The sequence below is a fragment of the Suncus etruscus genome, chromosome 3 (genome assembly GCF_024139225.1).
Source record: "Suncus etruscus isolate mSunEtr1 chromosome 3, mSunEtr1.pri.cur, whole genome shotgun sequence".
Classification (NCBI taxonomy): Eukaryota; Metazoa; Chordata; class Mammalia; order Eulipotyphla; family Soricidae; genus Suncus; species Suncus etruscus.
In genome coordinates this window covers 8,882,061-8,897,313 of record NC_064850.1, presented here as the reverse complement: position 1 = coordinate 8,897,313, position 15,253 = coordinate 8,882,061, and the positions used below count along the sequence as shown (strand labels likewise).

Below are 15,253 nucleotides of genomic sequence, written 5' to 3'. Positions count from 1 at the left end.
CTAGAAGAAAATGGTTATACAAGCATGGATAGACTAGATACAAAAGAGTATTTAGCTGAAGAACAATAAATCCTTGACTGACAGTCAAGTGGGTGGGTGGAAGAACAGAAGTTTAATCACACTGTATTTGATCAAGAAAACCACTTAAGTGTTTTATCAAGAATTCTGTTTGGGCCAGGATGATAACTCAGGAGTCAGGGATATGTCTTGCCTGAGCAAAGACCCAAGTCTAATCTCTGCTTTTGAATACCTCCCTCAAGACTGCTGTTGAGGTGTGGCTTCGGTGAGACCCCGGACAGTTAAACTGGGCTTTAGCAGTGTTACATCACCAGGGCCCAGCACTGGCTGGTCTTGCACAATGAGGGGCCTCCCTGAGAACTATTTACATCATAGAAAGATGTTGACTCTGCTAAAAGTGCAAGAAAAAAAAAATCTATCCCTGTTTCATTGGCAAGCACAGGCTTATGTAAGAACATTGAAAAGAATAAATGTAAAACACAGTTTGGAGCTGGCAAGATGGCCCTAAGTGCTAAAATAAGTTTTTTTTTTTCATATGGGAAGACCAGTTTTGATTCCTAGTGTGGCCCCTAAACAAAAAGGGAAAAGGACATACAAGTTTGGAAGCCAGTCTCAAAAACTAGAGGGAAAGGACCAAGGAGATCTTTCAAAAGGTTGGAGTGCATGTTCCATGTGGGAGCATGTGTGAGGCCGGTGCTAGACCCTAGTACCACCAGAGCAGCCCCTGAACTATGTTAGGAGTAGCCCCAGATCACAACAAAATAAAAGAAATAAAACCAGGGGGAAATTCCTCATACCTCTAAGGAAAGATATTACAAAAATAGTTATTTTGCTGTGGCATTTATTCTTCCTATAATAAGTAAGTCACTGAAATAAACAAAGAAACAATTGATCCCACAATGTACCAAGAATACACCCACGACATAAATCTTTTGATGCTTAGTATTTAAAAAAAAAGAAAAAAGAAAAACCTACAGCAGCAGAGAAAATGCCAGGCAGAACAGAGGAGCTGTGCTTTCCATCTCAGCTAAGGCCTTTCAGATAATAAGCAGGAATGAAGGAAAATATTTAAATATTTTGAAAATATTCACTCTGAACAAGGGGCATAAAATTAGTCAGGTTTTATTGAAATGTAGCAAGTGATTAATGAACATATATGAAGACATACAGAGAAATGTGGAGTGATGAAGCAAGTATTTCTGAAGGGAGTTTTTTAATAGCCTCAACTTTTTATCATTCAACTCAGCCCTTCAAATATTCTTTTGTACAAGATGCACACAAACATTCATCAAATGCTTCCTAATGGATAAACCTAAAGCTCCATGAAGGAAAACCTGGGTAGTGGTCAAATGTAGGAAGTATTTTCCATGTAAGCATGGGTCTGTGTGAATTTACTCACAGAAAGAAGGTTTGGGTATTCAAATAGTTTAGGAAACCAGGAGCTCTAGAAAGTTTAGCTGGTATTTCAGGGCACATGAAATGGCCTGAGAGTTTTCAAAATATCATCCACAAATTCAGAAGATCTAGAAATGCCTAATTACTTTCACAGAAAATCACCAGGATAATGTTTGTTGGTGTAACTGTGTTGATAACCTAGGAATCTATGAAAATAATAATGGTGGGTAAGAATGCAATGAGAACTCGGCAGATTCTCCCCAAATTGCAGATATGTTGGTTTTGTGGCTAACATCTCCAGGGACTCTTTGGAGCCAGGGTGAGCTTTCTCCCACCTCTGTACTTCCAGAAGTCCCGGTAGCCACCCCCATATCTAGAGCCAACCACTATGTCTGCCCATCAGTCAGCACTACAGACTCATTTAATTCTTTTTTTTTGTTTGTTTGTTTGTTTTTTTTGGTTTTTGGGCCACACCCATTTGACCCTCAGGGGTTACTCTTGGCTATGTGCTCAGAAATCGCCCCTGGCTTGGGGGGACCATATGGGATGCCGGGGGATCGAACCGCGGTCCTTCCTTGGCTAGCGCTTGCAAGGCAGACACCTTACCTCCAGCGCCACCTACCCGGCCCCAGACTCATTTAATTCTTGAGAGGTCAACTAAGCTGTGAAAACCCATGAAAATAACGGTCTTGCAATGGGGTCCATGAGGAGGGGCTGCCACTGCTTCTACCAAATAAACACATCGGCCCAGCTCCACAAATCTTCGAAGTCCTATATCAAACAGATACATAAGCAACCACACAACACCTCCATAATACTGACTTCCCAGTAGGAATATACCAACATAAATGTGGAAATATCAGAAACCACATAAGTTCAACAAACAAAACCAACAACAGAATGCTCAACTATCTATAAACAGCTTGGTAAACCTTCAGACACTGATATAATTACTCCATTTCACAAAAATTTTTAGATGACTTTTTTTTTTTTTAATGATCCCATCACCATTTAGTTGTAACAAGCAATATTAAGTAAATTATTCATACTGTTGTGGTGCTTGAGGATGTTGGGGAACTGGGGACAATCGTGGAGAAATGTTACAATGGTGGTGGGATTAGTCACTAGAATGCTGAAATACCAGGAATAACTGTATTAAATAAATAACTCTGTAAACTGTGAGAAAAAGAAGGGAAGGAAGGAAGGAAGGAAGGAAGGAAGGAAGGAAGGAAGGAAGGAAGGAAGGAAGGAAGGAAGGAAGGGAGGGAGGGAGGGAAGGGAGGAAGGGAGGGAGAAAGAGAGGAAGGGAGGGAGGGAGGGAGGAAGGGAGGGAGGGAGGGAAGAAGGGAGGGAGGGAGGGAAGGGAGGGAGGGAAGAAGGGAGGGAGGTAGGGAAGGGAGGGAGGGAGGAAGGGAGGGAGGAAGGAAGGAAAGAAAGAAGGAAGGAAGGGAGGAAGGGAGGGAGGGAAGAAGGGAGGGAGGGAGGGAGGAAGGGAGGAAGGAAGGAAGGAAGGAAGGAAGGAAGGAAGGAAGGAAGGAAGGAAGGAAGGAAGGAAGGAAGGAAGGGAAGGAAGGAAGAAAAGAAAAAGAATGAAGTGAATTGGTATCATTCAAGACAATGATACCCAAACATATTACACCTTCACTGCCACTTTTACTATTTGTAAAAAGAAAAGAAAGCTATTTTACTACTCCCAATATTCTGTGGAAGAACCAGAAAGCACTCCCAAAGCACTTTTGCTACAAATACGACCACAATGGCTGTCACCATGAAAAGCATGTTGTGCTTATTTTTTTTTTTTTTTTTTTGGTTTTTGGGCCACACCCGGTAATGCTCAGGGGTTACTCCTGGCTATGTGCTCAGAAGTTGCTCCTGGCTTGGGGGACCATATGGGACACCGGGGGATCGAACCGTTGTCCGTCCAAGGCTAGCGCAGGCAAGGCAGGCACCTTACCTTTAGCGCCACCGCCCGGCCCCTATGTTGTGCTTATTTTGCAGTGCAAGCTGAGCTACCGAATTTTTAAATGGAATACTAGCTTCACTTAAAAGAACAACTGACAACAATTATTCACGCTTGAATATTTGGCAAATGTTTCACAACACTGGACAAACTTAGCCTGCTGTTTCTAGGAAAAAATATGTAGCATTTGTTGTTAATGATAAAACTGAAGTGGAAATTAAATCTTTTTTTTCTTTTGGATGTTAGTCGTGGCTCCATACACTAGGGCAACCAACCCCTTGTAAGACGGATCTATCAGTCACATATAAGGTTAACAGCCAATTTCCTACATGACCTTTGTGCTCAAAAAAGATTTTCATCCATTCTTATACTCTTTTTTTTTTTTTTGGTTTTGGGCCACACCCGGTGACGCACAGGGGTTACTCCTGGCTATGTGCTCAGAAGTTCCTCCTGGCTTGGGGGACCATATGGGACACCGGGGGATCGAACTGCGGTCCGTCCAAGGCTAGTGCAGGCAAGGCAGGCACCTTACCTCTAGTGCCACCGCCCGGCCCCCTATTCTTATACTCTTAATGTTTCAATACTTAAATACTTTTCTGTTTTATTCAATGGTATATTAATATATTAATGACTATGGTTTTTAGTATTACATAATGAAGCGTGCTAATATTTATAAGATCTGCATAAATCAGTGAACAATTATTTTCTCAATAAGGAACAGAATGAAATAGTAATACTACACGTAGGAAAGTGATTCAAACTAATTTAAGAACTGGGAAGAAATAAATCTCAAAGGGCTATTAGAGATTAAGTGGATCTGAGCAGAAATACATCATCATGATACCTGTAAAATCGCCAGTCCTGGGGTAAAACCTGGTACTTGCTCCTTCATCTGAGTAACTTTGTTTTTCAGTCGCTCCCTTATTTGCCTTGAAAAAAGAGAATGTCAGAATTAACATTAAATGTTTTGAACAGGGGCCGGAGAGATGGCGCTAGAGGTAAGGTATCTGCCTTGCAAGCACTAGACTAGAATGGACACTGGTTTGATCCCTCGATGTCCCATATGGTCCCCCCCAAGCCAGGAGTGATTTCTGAGCGCATATCCAGGAGTAACTCCTGAGCATCAAACGGGTGTGCCCCCCCAAAAAAAAAAGTTTTGAACAGAAATAAATGATCTAGGTTACTAGGTATCATTTCCTTTCTGATGAAGATTTTTACTGTACAGACATTATCTACCACAGAATGTATCACGAGCTCCCATCAATTCTCTAAGCCTCACACGAACATCTAATTTTTCTGATCCGACTGACACTGACTAAATGTTTGATATTAGCTCATATGAAGTAACTAGGTAATATTAGCTAATTAACCTAAAACCGTTTAGAGGCTGGAATTCAAAACAGCAGAGAAAGAAATGGAAGTAACAGAAGCTGCTAATCTTCTCTCATTTAACTATTTCTACTTACCAGATACTGTTCTGCAGTTAAGAGATCTGCTTAACATGGCCTACTGAAATATTACAGGCTATCTACATAAAACTGAACAATAATCGAAGTCAATAAGAATTTTTAAGTTATACCATCACAAAGTAATTTTCCTAAAAAAAAAAAAATTTAACACAAGGTTAAAAGTATAACCTCTTGCGTCACAGCAATACATAACCTTGCATGAGGCTAACCCAGGTTCAGTTCTCTGAATCCCATCTGGTCCCTGAAGCCCACCAGGAGTGATTCTTGAGTACAGAGCCAGGAATAATTCCTAAGCACCATCCGTGTTGTGCCCTTCCCACAAAAAATGTATAATCTCTTATGAAATGAAGATAAACAGAATTACCTACTTTATCTACATACAAGTTTAATAATACAGTAGAGCATCAAGTATATTAAATTATACCCAAAAATAGAGTAATGTAATCTTGCTCAATTTTAAGTCTCTTCCTAGAACAGAATATCTTTTGAAGGACCTGTTTTGTCATCTGTGTTTCTTTATCTTGGCTGCTATAATCATACAAATGCACATTGTTATTTGCAAGCTTTCCTTCTCATTCAATTATGGTAACACAGCTCCAACACTGTACTTTATATAAAGAAGCACAGAAAGCATTTTTATCTGAATTGGCCTACCTAATGGTAAGAATGTGGAAAGACAAACAATACAGATGAGGTCAGTACAGTGTGGATAGGATGTGTTTTTGGTATGTGGCTTAGTCATTTGATCCTCAGCACCCCATATGGACCCTGAGTCCCAACAGGAGTGATTCCTAAGCGCAAAGCAAAGAGTAAGCCCTGAGCACTGGTGAATGTGATTAAAAAAATAAAAGACCAACTTGGGGCTGAAGTGACAGTATATCAGGAAGGGGATTTGCCATGCATGTGGCCAACCCAAATTCAAGCCCCAGCACTCTATATAGCCCCCTGAACATCACCAGGAGTAATTTCTGAGAACAGACCCAAGAGTAAGCTTGCAGCACAAAAATCAAAACAAACAGAGAAAAACCCCCAAAAATCAAAATAAAAAACAAAAATCCAGCCAGTCCAGAAGGTCTCCAACCTATATTTATTTCTACTTTTGATTCCCCCCCCCCCCAGTTTTCTGATGGTGTGAATGCAATAACCATTGAGTAGGAAAGGTTCAAATTTTGAATTTTGGTTAATTTCCTGAGCTAGTGATGGGATGACAGCAGGATACCCTGACATGACACTGGGCAGCTAGTCATGATTTCCAACCCTCCATATGATCACAAGGGCAAACCATTCACCAAGACTCGACAGACTGGCTTCTCACTTTCAGTAGCAGTATTCAACGAAGGACAAGGTACTCAATGCTTCATTATAAAAGAGGGTAAATGTTAGGTGATTTTGCCCAACTATAAGTTTTTTTTTTTTTTTGGTTTTTGGGCCACACCCGGTGGTGCTCAGGGGTTACTCCTGGCTGTCTGCTCAGAAATAGCTCCTGGCAAGCATGGGGGACCATATAGGACACCGGGATTCAAACCAACCACCTTTGGTCCTGGATCGGCTGCTTGCAAGGCAAACGCCGCTGTGCTATCTCTCCGGGCCCAACTATAAGTTAATGTAAGTATTCTAGTATATGTGCTGCCAAAGCAAGCACAAGTTAATGTAAGTATTCTAAGCCCATTTTTAAAGGTTAAGTAAGTTATGACACTCTGTAGATAAGAGTAAAATATATATATATATATGTTGGATTTTGGATCACACCCAGCTGTGCTCAGGGGACCATTTGGGATGCCGGGGATCAAATCAAGGTCAGTTCTGGGTCAGCCTTGTGCACAGCAGACACCTTACCCATTGTGCTATCACTCCAGTTCCTTCTACCTGTATTTTTCACTTACAATAGTGATACGCTCCCATTGTAACTGAAGAAACCCCACATCTATACAGTAAAATAACCCAAAGAGAAATTAATAGATCACTGGATTTTTGTTGTTACAGTGGCAGGGTTACAGTTATTGTGGAGATTGGGGGGGGGGGGGCAATGCTGTGGCTCAAACTTGTAGTCTCACAATATGTAAGTCAGGTCCTCTGCCTCTGAGCCATCTCCCTGGGCCTTTGGATTAATTTGTAACTGAGATTTACCCTGAACAGAGGCCACAGATCTCTGGCACAAGAAAACAGGAAACACTGGACCTGCCAAGATTTCATTAGGTTTCCATTAAAACCCCCAACAGCGCCCAGCTGTAGCTGCCTCTCTATGTGACAATGTGTTGTGAGAGTGGCTGCAGGCTCCATCCCTGAGACTAACTTTCCAAGCTTCAGTCTCTCCTTTTTTCCAACCATTGCATTAAGACAAAACTGTAGGCAGAGCTTGTTTTCAAAATCCTTAATTCTCAATAATCCCATGCAAATCAAGAGGAATGCTTAGACTCCATGAGCAGAAAGAATGGCAAGTACAGGACCCGGAGGAACAGTGCAGGGATTTTGAGTGCCTGCCTTGTAAGCATGGTCATGAGTTCAAATCCCTAGTGTTCTATATGCACCGAGCATGATCCTGGCAGTTCCACTCTCTGTGATCCCAGAAGACACTGCAAGCAATTCCCAGTCACAGAACAAAAAGAGAGTTGAACACTGGGGCAAGTACAACTAAAATTAATGGCAAGTATCATAGTAACCCCTGGTGAAAACTACAGTGATAACCTGTGTGCTACAATTAAGAATGTGAGGGCCGGGCGGTGGCGCTGGAGGTAAGGTGCCTGCCTTGCCTGCGCTAGCCTAGGACGGACCGCGGTTCGATCCCCCGGCGTCCCATATGGTCCCCTAAGAAGCCAGGAGCAACTTCTGAGCGCATAGCCAGGAGTAACCCCTGAGCGTCACAGGGTGTGGCCCAAAAACCAAAAAAAAAAAGAATGTGAGCCCCAGTGGGCATCTATGGAAGCACACCAGAAAAGGAGTTTAAGGGGCTGGAGCAGTGGTGCAGCAGTAGAACATTTACCTTGTACACATCTGACCCAGGACAGACCACGGTTCGATCCACCCGCATTCAGAGATTTCTGAATACATTGCCAGGAGTAACCCCTGAGCATCACTGGGTGTGCCCTCCTCCCACAAAAATGTTTAAAACTCAGGGTGGGCCGTGGCTGAGCGTGCAAAACAGATAAACAAGTGGTGTATAAGCATCAGTTTGAAGGCAACAGCAGGCCTTGCAACAAAATCACCAGTAACAACAAAGGGAATGGGGAAGAGGTACGAGGCAGAGAATGGGGGAAATATAATATATATATATATATATATATATATATAAATGCATACATATTTAATTCTTAAAATATATTTTTTTAAAGTCATGGCACATCCTAAGGTTCTGAGAGAATATATGAGATACAAAGAGAAACTAACCTGGCCAGAAAGAGTGCAGCAGATTGAAGATTTGCCTTCCATGTGGCCAACCTAGGTTCGATGTCTGGCATCCTATAAGATCCCCCCAAGCCTGCCAGTACCTGCTGTACTATCTTGCTAGCCCAGGGGTCTTCAAACTACAGCCCGAGGCCCGGAGAGGAGTCTGATCCTGCCCGCCAGCAGTGAGTGCTGTTTGGTTGCCAAGATACCTGCCAGCATATACACTCAGTGTATATCCAAATATCAGGAACCATGCACTCAAAATGGTAACCATCTTTGGTAGCACTTATGCCTGTGAACAGACTTTTTCAAGAATGAAACATCTGAAATCTCCAATCAGATCAAGATTAACTGATGCCCACTGCATCACTTGTTACGGCTGGCAGTGACAAATATGGAACCGGACATTGACCATCTCATTAGCCAAAAGCAGGCCCACAGTTCCCATTGAAATACTGGTGCATGATCAGTTTATTTATAAATGGTTTTCATTTTATTTATATAAGATATGTGCAGTGTGAGTAGGAATTAGTAGCTCATATAGTCCGGCCCTCCAGCTCTCTAAGGGACCGTAGTCCAGCCCCCGCTTTAAAAAGTTTGAAGACCCCTGTGCTAGCCCGTCTTAATTTTATTTGATTTATTAATTTTTTTGTTTGTTTGTTTTGATTTGTTTGGATCACACCTGGCAGCGCTCAAGGGTTACTCTCTGACTATGCTCAGAAATCGCTTCTGGCAGGCTCAGGGGACCTTATAGGATGCCGGGATTCGAACCACTGTCCTTCTGCATGCAAGGCAAACGCCTTGCCTTCATGCTATCTCTCCGACCCCTATTTATTAATTTTTTTTCATTTTGAGTCACACCTGGCTTTGCTGAGGGCTTGCTCCTGGCTCTGCACACAAGAATTCCTACTGTCAGTGCTCAAGATGGTATGTGGGGGGCTGGAATTTTGGGGTTGGTCACATACAAGGCAAGCACCCTATCTGCTGTACTATCCTTCTGATCCCTTGACATAATTTTAAAGAGTTCTGACTGCTAAATTGAGAATGGAATGTCAGTGGAAAATGACACTTAACAAAAAGTGATTCCATTTGAAAACATCCAGGTTAAAAACGATGATGGCTTAAATAATGGCATCTATGATAAACTGGAAAGAAATGACTAGATTCTAGATAATATATTAAACATGAAGCAAGGAAAACGCCTGGGTTACAGATGACTGAGATTTGGGGGACTATGAAAGCAAGAACAATTGACAACAGGTATTTTAAGACATAAAGTAGATTTCATATCGATACAGTGAATTTATTTACAAAATCTTATAATGATGCTAAAATAAGTGAGTCTCTGAAAACTGAAGAATGGAGTCCAGGGACAAATAAAAATAATACTTACACCCAGTAGGTAGCAATCTGCAAGAATCTAGTACTACAAAGAAACTGTTGCTCCAGCACAGTAGGGTGAGAACAAAGAACAAAATGTTCTGTATTTTCTTATGCTGTAATTTAAATAGATTTAAGCTTGCAATATTTTTCCTAAAAAAAGATTGTAGCTTAAGATCAGTTATACTGATTCCCTAAAACTTTTCCTAATAAGCAAGATTTTTTTTTTGAAGCTACATTAGCAGGGATATTCTTCCAATTAGAATAACTCATTTAAAAGCTAATATTTACAGAAACTGAAGAGAAAGTACAGTGGGCAAGGCATTTGCCCTACAAGTGCCAACACAGGCTCAATTTCCAGCATCCCAGATGGTCCTCCAGGCCTCATCAGGAGTGATCTTGCAGCAAAGAAATATAAATAATTCCTGAGCATCACAAGGTGTGGTCCAAAAACCAAACCAAACCTAACATTTACATCAGAAAAGCAAAAAGCTATTTAAAAATATATACAGGGCTGGAGAGAGAGCACAGCAGTAGGGCGTTTGCCTTGTATGCAGTCGATCCAAGATGAGTGGGGGTTCGAATCCCGGCATCCTATATGGTCCCCCGTGCCTGCCAGGAGCGATTTCTGAGCTCAGAGCCATTACTAACCCCTGAACGATGCTGGGTGTGATCCAAAAACCACACATATATCTAAGTCACAGTCAGTAAGTATTGGACATTCTAGGACTTAAGCAATAGGTGAAAAACTTTCTACTTTGGTGAAAATAAATACAATCAGTAGAAATGTAGTCTTACTCTATAAATTCCTTAAATATTTTCCTCCGGGGAGGGGGATAAGGATATCCCACGGGGATAGATCAGTAGTAAAGGTACCTTGCAAGCATCAACATTAGTTTGATCTCCAGAATTGCTCATGTACCACGTGTCATTTTGAGAACGCTGCAGTTTAGGGTCCCTGCTGACACAACCAACTGTGCCCAAATACCAAAACTAAAATGTGTGACTCCAGTGAGCACATGTACAAACAACACAAGCAAATGTGAAACCCACTACCAAGTGTGCAAGCACCATAAGCAAGGGTGTGTGATCTGGGTCAGCAAAATAAACAAAAATAGGGAGGCAGGGGACAGAAAAACAAGCAAAAAAATTAACAAAAAACAACCTTTACTGGGTAAGGCATTTGCCTTAGACACAGAAGAATGGTGGTTCGAATCCCGGCATCACATATGGTCCCCCAACCCTGCCAGGAGCGATTTCTGAGCATAGAGCCAGGAATAACTCCACAGCACCCCCCAAAAACAACAACAACAAAAAAAAAACCCAACAACCTTTACCTGTCATGGTTTTCTGTGATGCACACTAAATAATCCTAAATTCAAAAGTGAAATAATGAAAGCTAAGGGTCTGATATAGCTAAAGTCAAGGAACTATAAAAAGGAGATGGTGGAGGGAAAAAAAAAACACTAAAAATACCTCCCTCGTTCCTTGGGGCCACAAAATTGCAATGAATTAAATGGTGGAAGCCCTTTATATTTTTTTTATTTATTTCCAAAGAGTTTAAATTATAATGGGATAAATTTCAAATCTCTCACACCTCATAGATCACTGCGAGGTTCCATTTCTGCTTGAAGAACTGCAAATGGCCACAATTTCTATTCATGAATTAGATTATCCTACTAGTTTCACCAGCAAAGTGAGTCAGAAATAAACTGATCCCTTGGGGCCAGAAAGATGATAGCACAGCAGTAGGGCATCTGCCTTGCATTCAGTCAACACAGAGGGACCTGGTTCGATTCCCTGGCACCAATATGGTCCCCCACCCTGCCAGGGGTGATTTCTGAGTGCAGAGCCAGGAGTAATCCCTGAGTGCCGCTGGGTGTGGCCCAGAAACCAATCAATCAATCAAGTTAAAAAAAATAAACGGATCCCTAAACAGTAAAACTACATATTCCGGAGCCATATCATCCTCTACTGATAGTCAAAAGTCTGGGGTAGGGCATTTGCCTTGCATGTGGCCAACATAGCTTCTATCTCCAGCAGTCCACCCCATATGGTCCCCCAAACATGCCTGTAGTGATCCCGGAGTAGAGCCAGAAACAAGCCTCAGGAATAGCTGGGTGTGACACAAAAACCAAACAAGCAACCACAAAAACAAAAACAAACAAAAAAAAAACAAAAACAAAAAGACCCCCACCAAAGTCAAAAGTCTAAAGGGAGAACAGCTTGTCCTTGGTATTGGTTAAATCAGTACTGATTATAGTGTCAATGAATACACTAAGACAAAAGAGCAGCAAACTATTAAGGCTTTTCTACTATTAATGGCTAGCTTAATAATAAAGATTAGTAACACGGCTGATTAGATGAAAAAAAAAATGCACACTCAAATTCTTTTGTGGGATTTTTGGGGGCACACCCAGCTATGTTTCCGGGCTATTCCTTACTGTGTGTGGGGATGGGTGAACTCTATGTTGTATGGGAACCAAGCGTGGGCCTCCTACGTGTAAAGTGCTACTAGCAGAGCTTTCTGAGCTCTCAGGCCCAAAAAGCAGTTTTAACCAAGCCTCTACTGGCCTCTAGTGAGTAAAAATCAGGGCAGCAACTAAGCATCCTATAGCACACAAGATAACTATACACAATCCGAATGTTAATAGTACCTGAGCTTGGAAAAGCTTGCTACTACTGGCCATTAAATATGCAATGATTGGGGCAAGAAGAGATAGTGAGCTTGCCTTCCTCCTGGCTGATCCAGGTTTGATCCTTGGCATCCCATATGGTCCCCTCACCACTACCTGGAGTGATTCCTGAATGCAGAGCCAGGAATCACCCCAGAGCATCACCAGGAGTAATTCCTAAATGCAGATATAACCTTTGAGCACGACAGGGTACGGTCCCAAGACAAACACAAACCAACAAACAAAGCAATGATTTGGGTTATATCTGCTTTTAATTTATATCTCAATCTGTCAGTCTGCATCTCTATTCCCTTCAATACAAGAGAATGCATCTGCTACATAATCCTATCAACCGTAAAAGGATCTGGTCCAAGTTTAATAACTCTGAAAGGTGCCGGAGAGATAGCATGGAGGTAAGGCGTTTGCCTTGCATGCAGAAGGATGGTGGTTCGAATCTCGGCAGCGATTTCTGAGCGTAGAGCCAGGAGGAACCATGAGCACTGCTGGGTATGACTCAAAAAACCAAAAACCAAATTAAAAAATGCTGAAAAATGGGGCCGAAGCAGTGGCAATAGAGGGAAGATGGAAAGATGCCTGCCTAGCGAGTGCTAGCCTAGGATGGACCACAGTTCAATCCCCTGGTGTCCAATATGATCCCCCAAGCCAGGAGCAATTTCTGAACGCAATTTCTGAACGCATAGCCAGGAGCAACCCCTGATCGTCAACGGGTGTGACCCCCTTAATAAAAAAGCTACCAGGAGTCAGCATAAACACTGTGTTATTGCACAGGCTTAGAGTAATTACATAATGTTTCTCAAAAGGCACATTCTTTTTTTGGTTTTGTTTTGTTTTCGGTTTTTTGGGTCACACCCGGCAGCATTCAGGAGTTACTTCTGGTTCTGCGCTCAGAAATTGCTCCTGTCAGGCTCAGGGGACCATATAGGATGCCAGGAATCAAACAGGAGTCAGTTCTGTGTTGGCCATGTGCAAGGCAAACGCCCTACCACTGTGCTCGCTCTGGCCCCTCAGAGATGCTTTCGAGGAATGATCAAAGAAGGGTATCATCTTCAGCATCTAGAGCTTCTCTAAAGGATACATATTTCACTTGTTTCCCCCTCTTGAGAAATAATTCTTACATACTAATTATGTAATTATAATATGACTATTAATTTTTACATATATTTGGCTTTATGGGTTGCACCTTGTGATTTTTAGTGGCTACTTCTGGCAGTGCTTGGTAAACCAGGTGGTTCTATGGATCCTACCTACAGTTTCCCAAATGCAGAGAGTTCAGAATATATTCTAAGGGCTCAAAAACAAAATGCAGAAAAGACATCTGCAGTTATATTCGTTGCAGCACTGCACTATTCACAATAGCCAAAATCTGGAAACAACCCAAGTGCCCAAGAACAGAAGAGTGGCTGAAGAAGCTATGGTATATCTACCCAATGGAATTCTATGCAGCCATGAGAAAAGACCAGAGTCACAAAATTTGCTGATACGTGGATGGATGTGGAGTGTATCATGCTGAATGAAATGAATTACAGGCAAAGGAACTGATATAAAATGACTGTAATCATCTATGGGACATAAAGAAACACAGTAGAGAATAAAGCCCAAAGAAAAGAGAGGAAGGCTAGGAGAACTAGTGCATAGAAGGAAGCTTATCAGAGTGGGGAAGGAAGAGAGACAGGACAGGAAGGGACCACTAAAGTAATAATAGGGGGAAGTGATCACTCTGGACAAGAACTGGGTGCTGAAATGAGGTAAAGTGATATGAATAACAGTCTTTAAAGTACTGAAAACCAGAGCCAAAGGGAAAACTGCCATGAAGGCAGGCTGGGAGCAGGAAGAAAATTTGGGCCATTGGTGGAAGAAAATGGACACTGGTGAAAGGATTGGTAGAACTGTATGACTGAAACTCAATGAATAAAGAAATTTTGTATTTCACGGTGATACAATAATTAAAACATACCAAATACAGAGTTAAAAAATAAACTTTTTGTTTTTGTTTTTGGGTTACACCTGGCAGCACTCAGTGGTTCCTCCTGGCTCTAAGCTCAGAAATCGCTCCTGGCAGGCTCGGGGGATGATATAAGATGCCTGGATTTGAACCATTGACCTTCTGCATGCAAGGCAAACGCTTTATCTCCCCCAAAATACACTACTTTTTTTGTGTTTGTGAAGAGGGACACACCTAGCTGTGCTCAGGGATCACTCCTGGCAGCACTCTTGGGACCATATACAGAATCAGGATCTTCTTTAAGACAAGTCCCCTTCCTACTGTTCTGTCTGTCTATCCCAAAACACCTTAGTATTTTGAACAAGCTTAACATGTGACTCCTAGTAGAAGCAACTGTGATTGTGAGGCCATCTAGTGTTTAAAGAAAACATCTATTTCAAATGCCTACTTATTTAAAAGGCTTTTCTGTTAAAACATTATTTTTACATATACTTGATGCAATGTTGCATGATATCAGATAAAGAACAACCTTCCCTCTATTTGGGTTTTTTTTTTGGGGGGGGCATACTGGCAGTGCTCATGTATCACTCTTGGCTCTGCACTAATAAATCACTCCTGGCAGGCTCAAGGGAACATATGGGATGCTGGGGATTGAACCTGAGTCGATCGTGTTCAAGGCAAATGCTCCACCTGCTGTGTTATGGCTCTGGCCCTCCTCTATTATGTTTAAGAAGAAAATGTTTAGAATAAACTGAGGTAGGGGCCGGGCGGTGGCGCAAGAGGTAAGGTGCCTGCCTTGCCTGCGCTAGCCTTGGACGGACCACAGTTCGATCCCCCGGCGTCCCATATGGACCCCCAAGCTAGGAGCAACTTCTGAGCACATAGCCAGGAGTAACCCCTGAGCGTTACCGGTGTGGCCCAAAAAAAAAAAAAAAAAAAAAAAAAAAGAATAAACTGAGGTAGACAAACAGACCCTGAAGCAGGGTCCTCTTTTTTTCTTTTTTTTTTC

At 42.0% G+C, this 15,253-nt stretch overlaps 1 protein-coding gene across 1 annotated transcript in view; it reads right to left on the bottom strand.

Annotated features, from left to right (window-relative positions):
* MTHFD1 (methylenetetrahydrofolate dehydrogenase, cyclohydrolase and formyltetrahydrofolate synthetase 1) overlaps positions 1–15,253 on the bottom strand; it is an 85,946-nt gene that overhangs the window by 50,400 nt on the left and 20,293 nt on the right. The window contains exon 2 of the mRNA XM_049770328.1: positions 4,218–4,302. Coding sequence (XP_049626285.1) covers positions 4,218–4,302 — 85 coding nt within the window. The remainder of the gene's footprint in view (positions 1–4,217; positions 4,303–15,253) is intronic.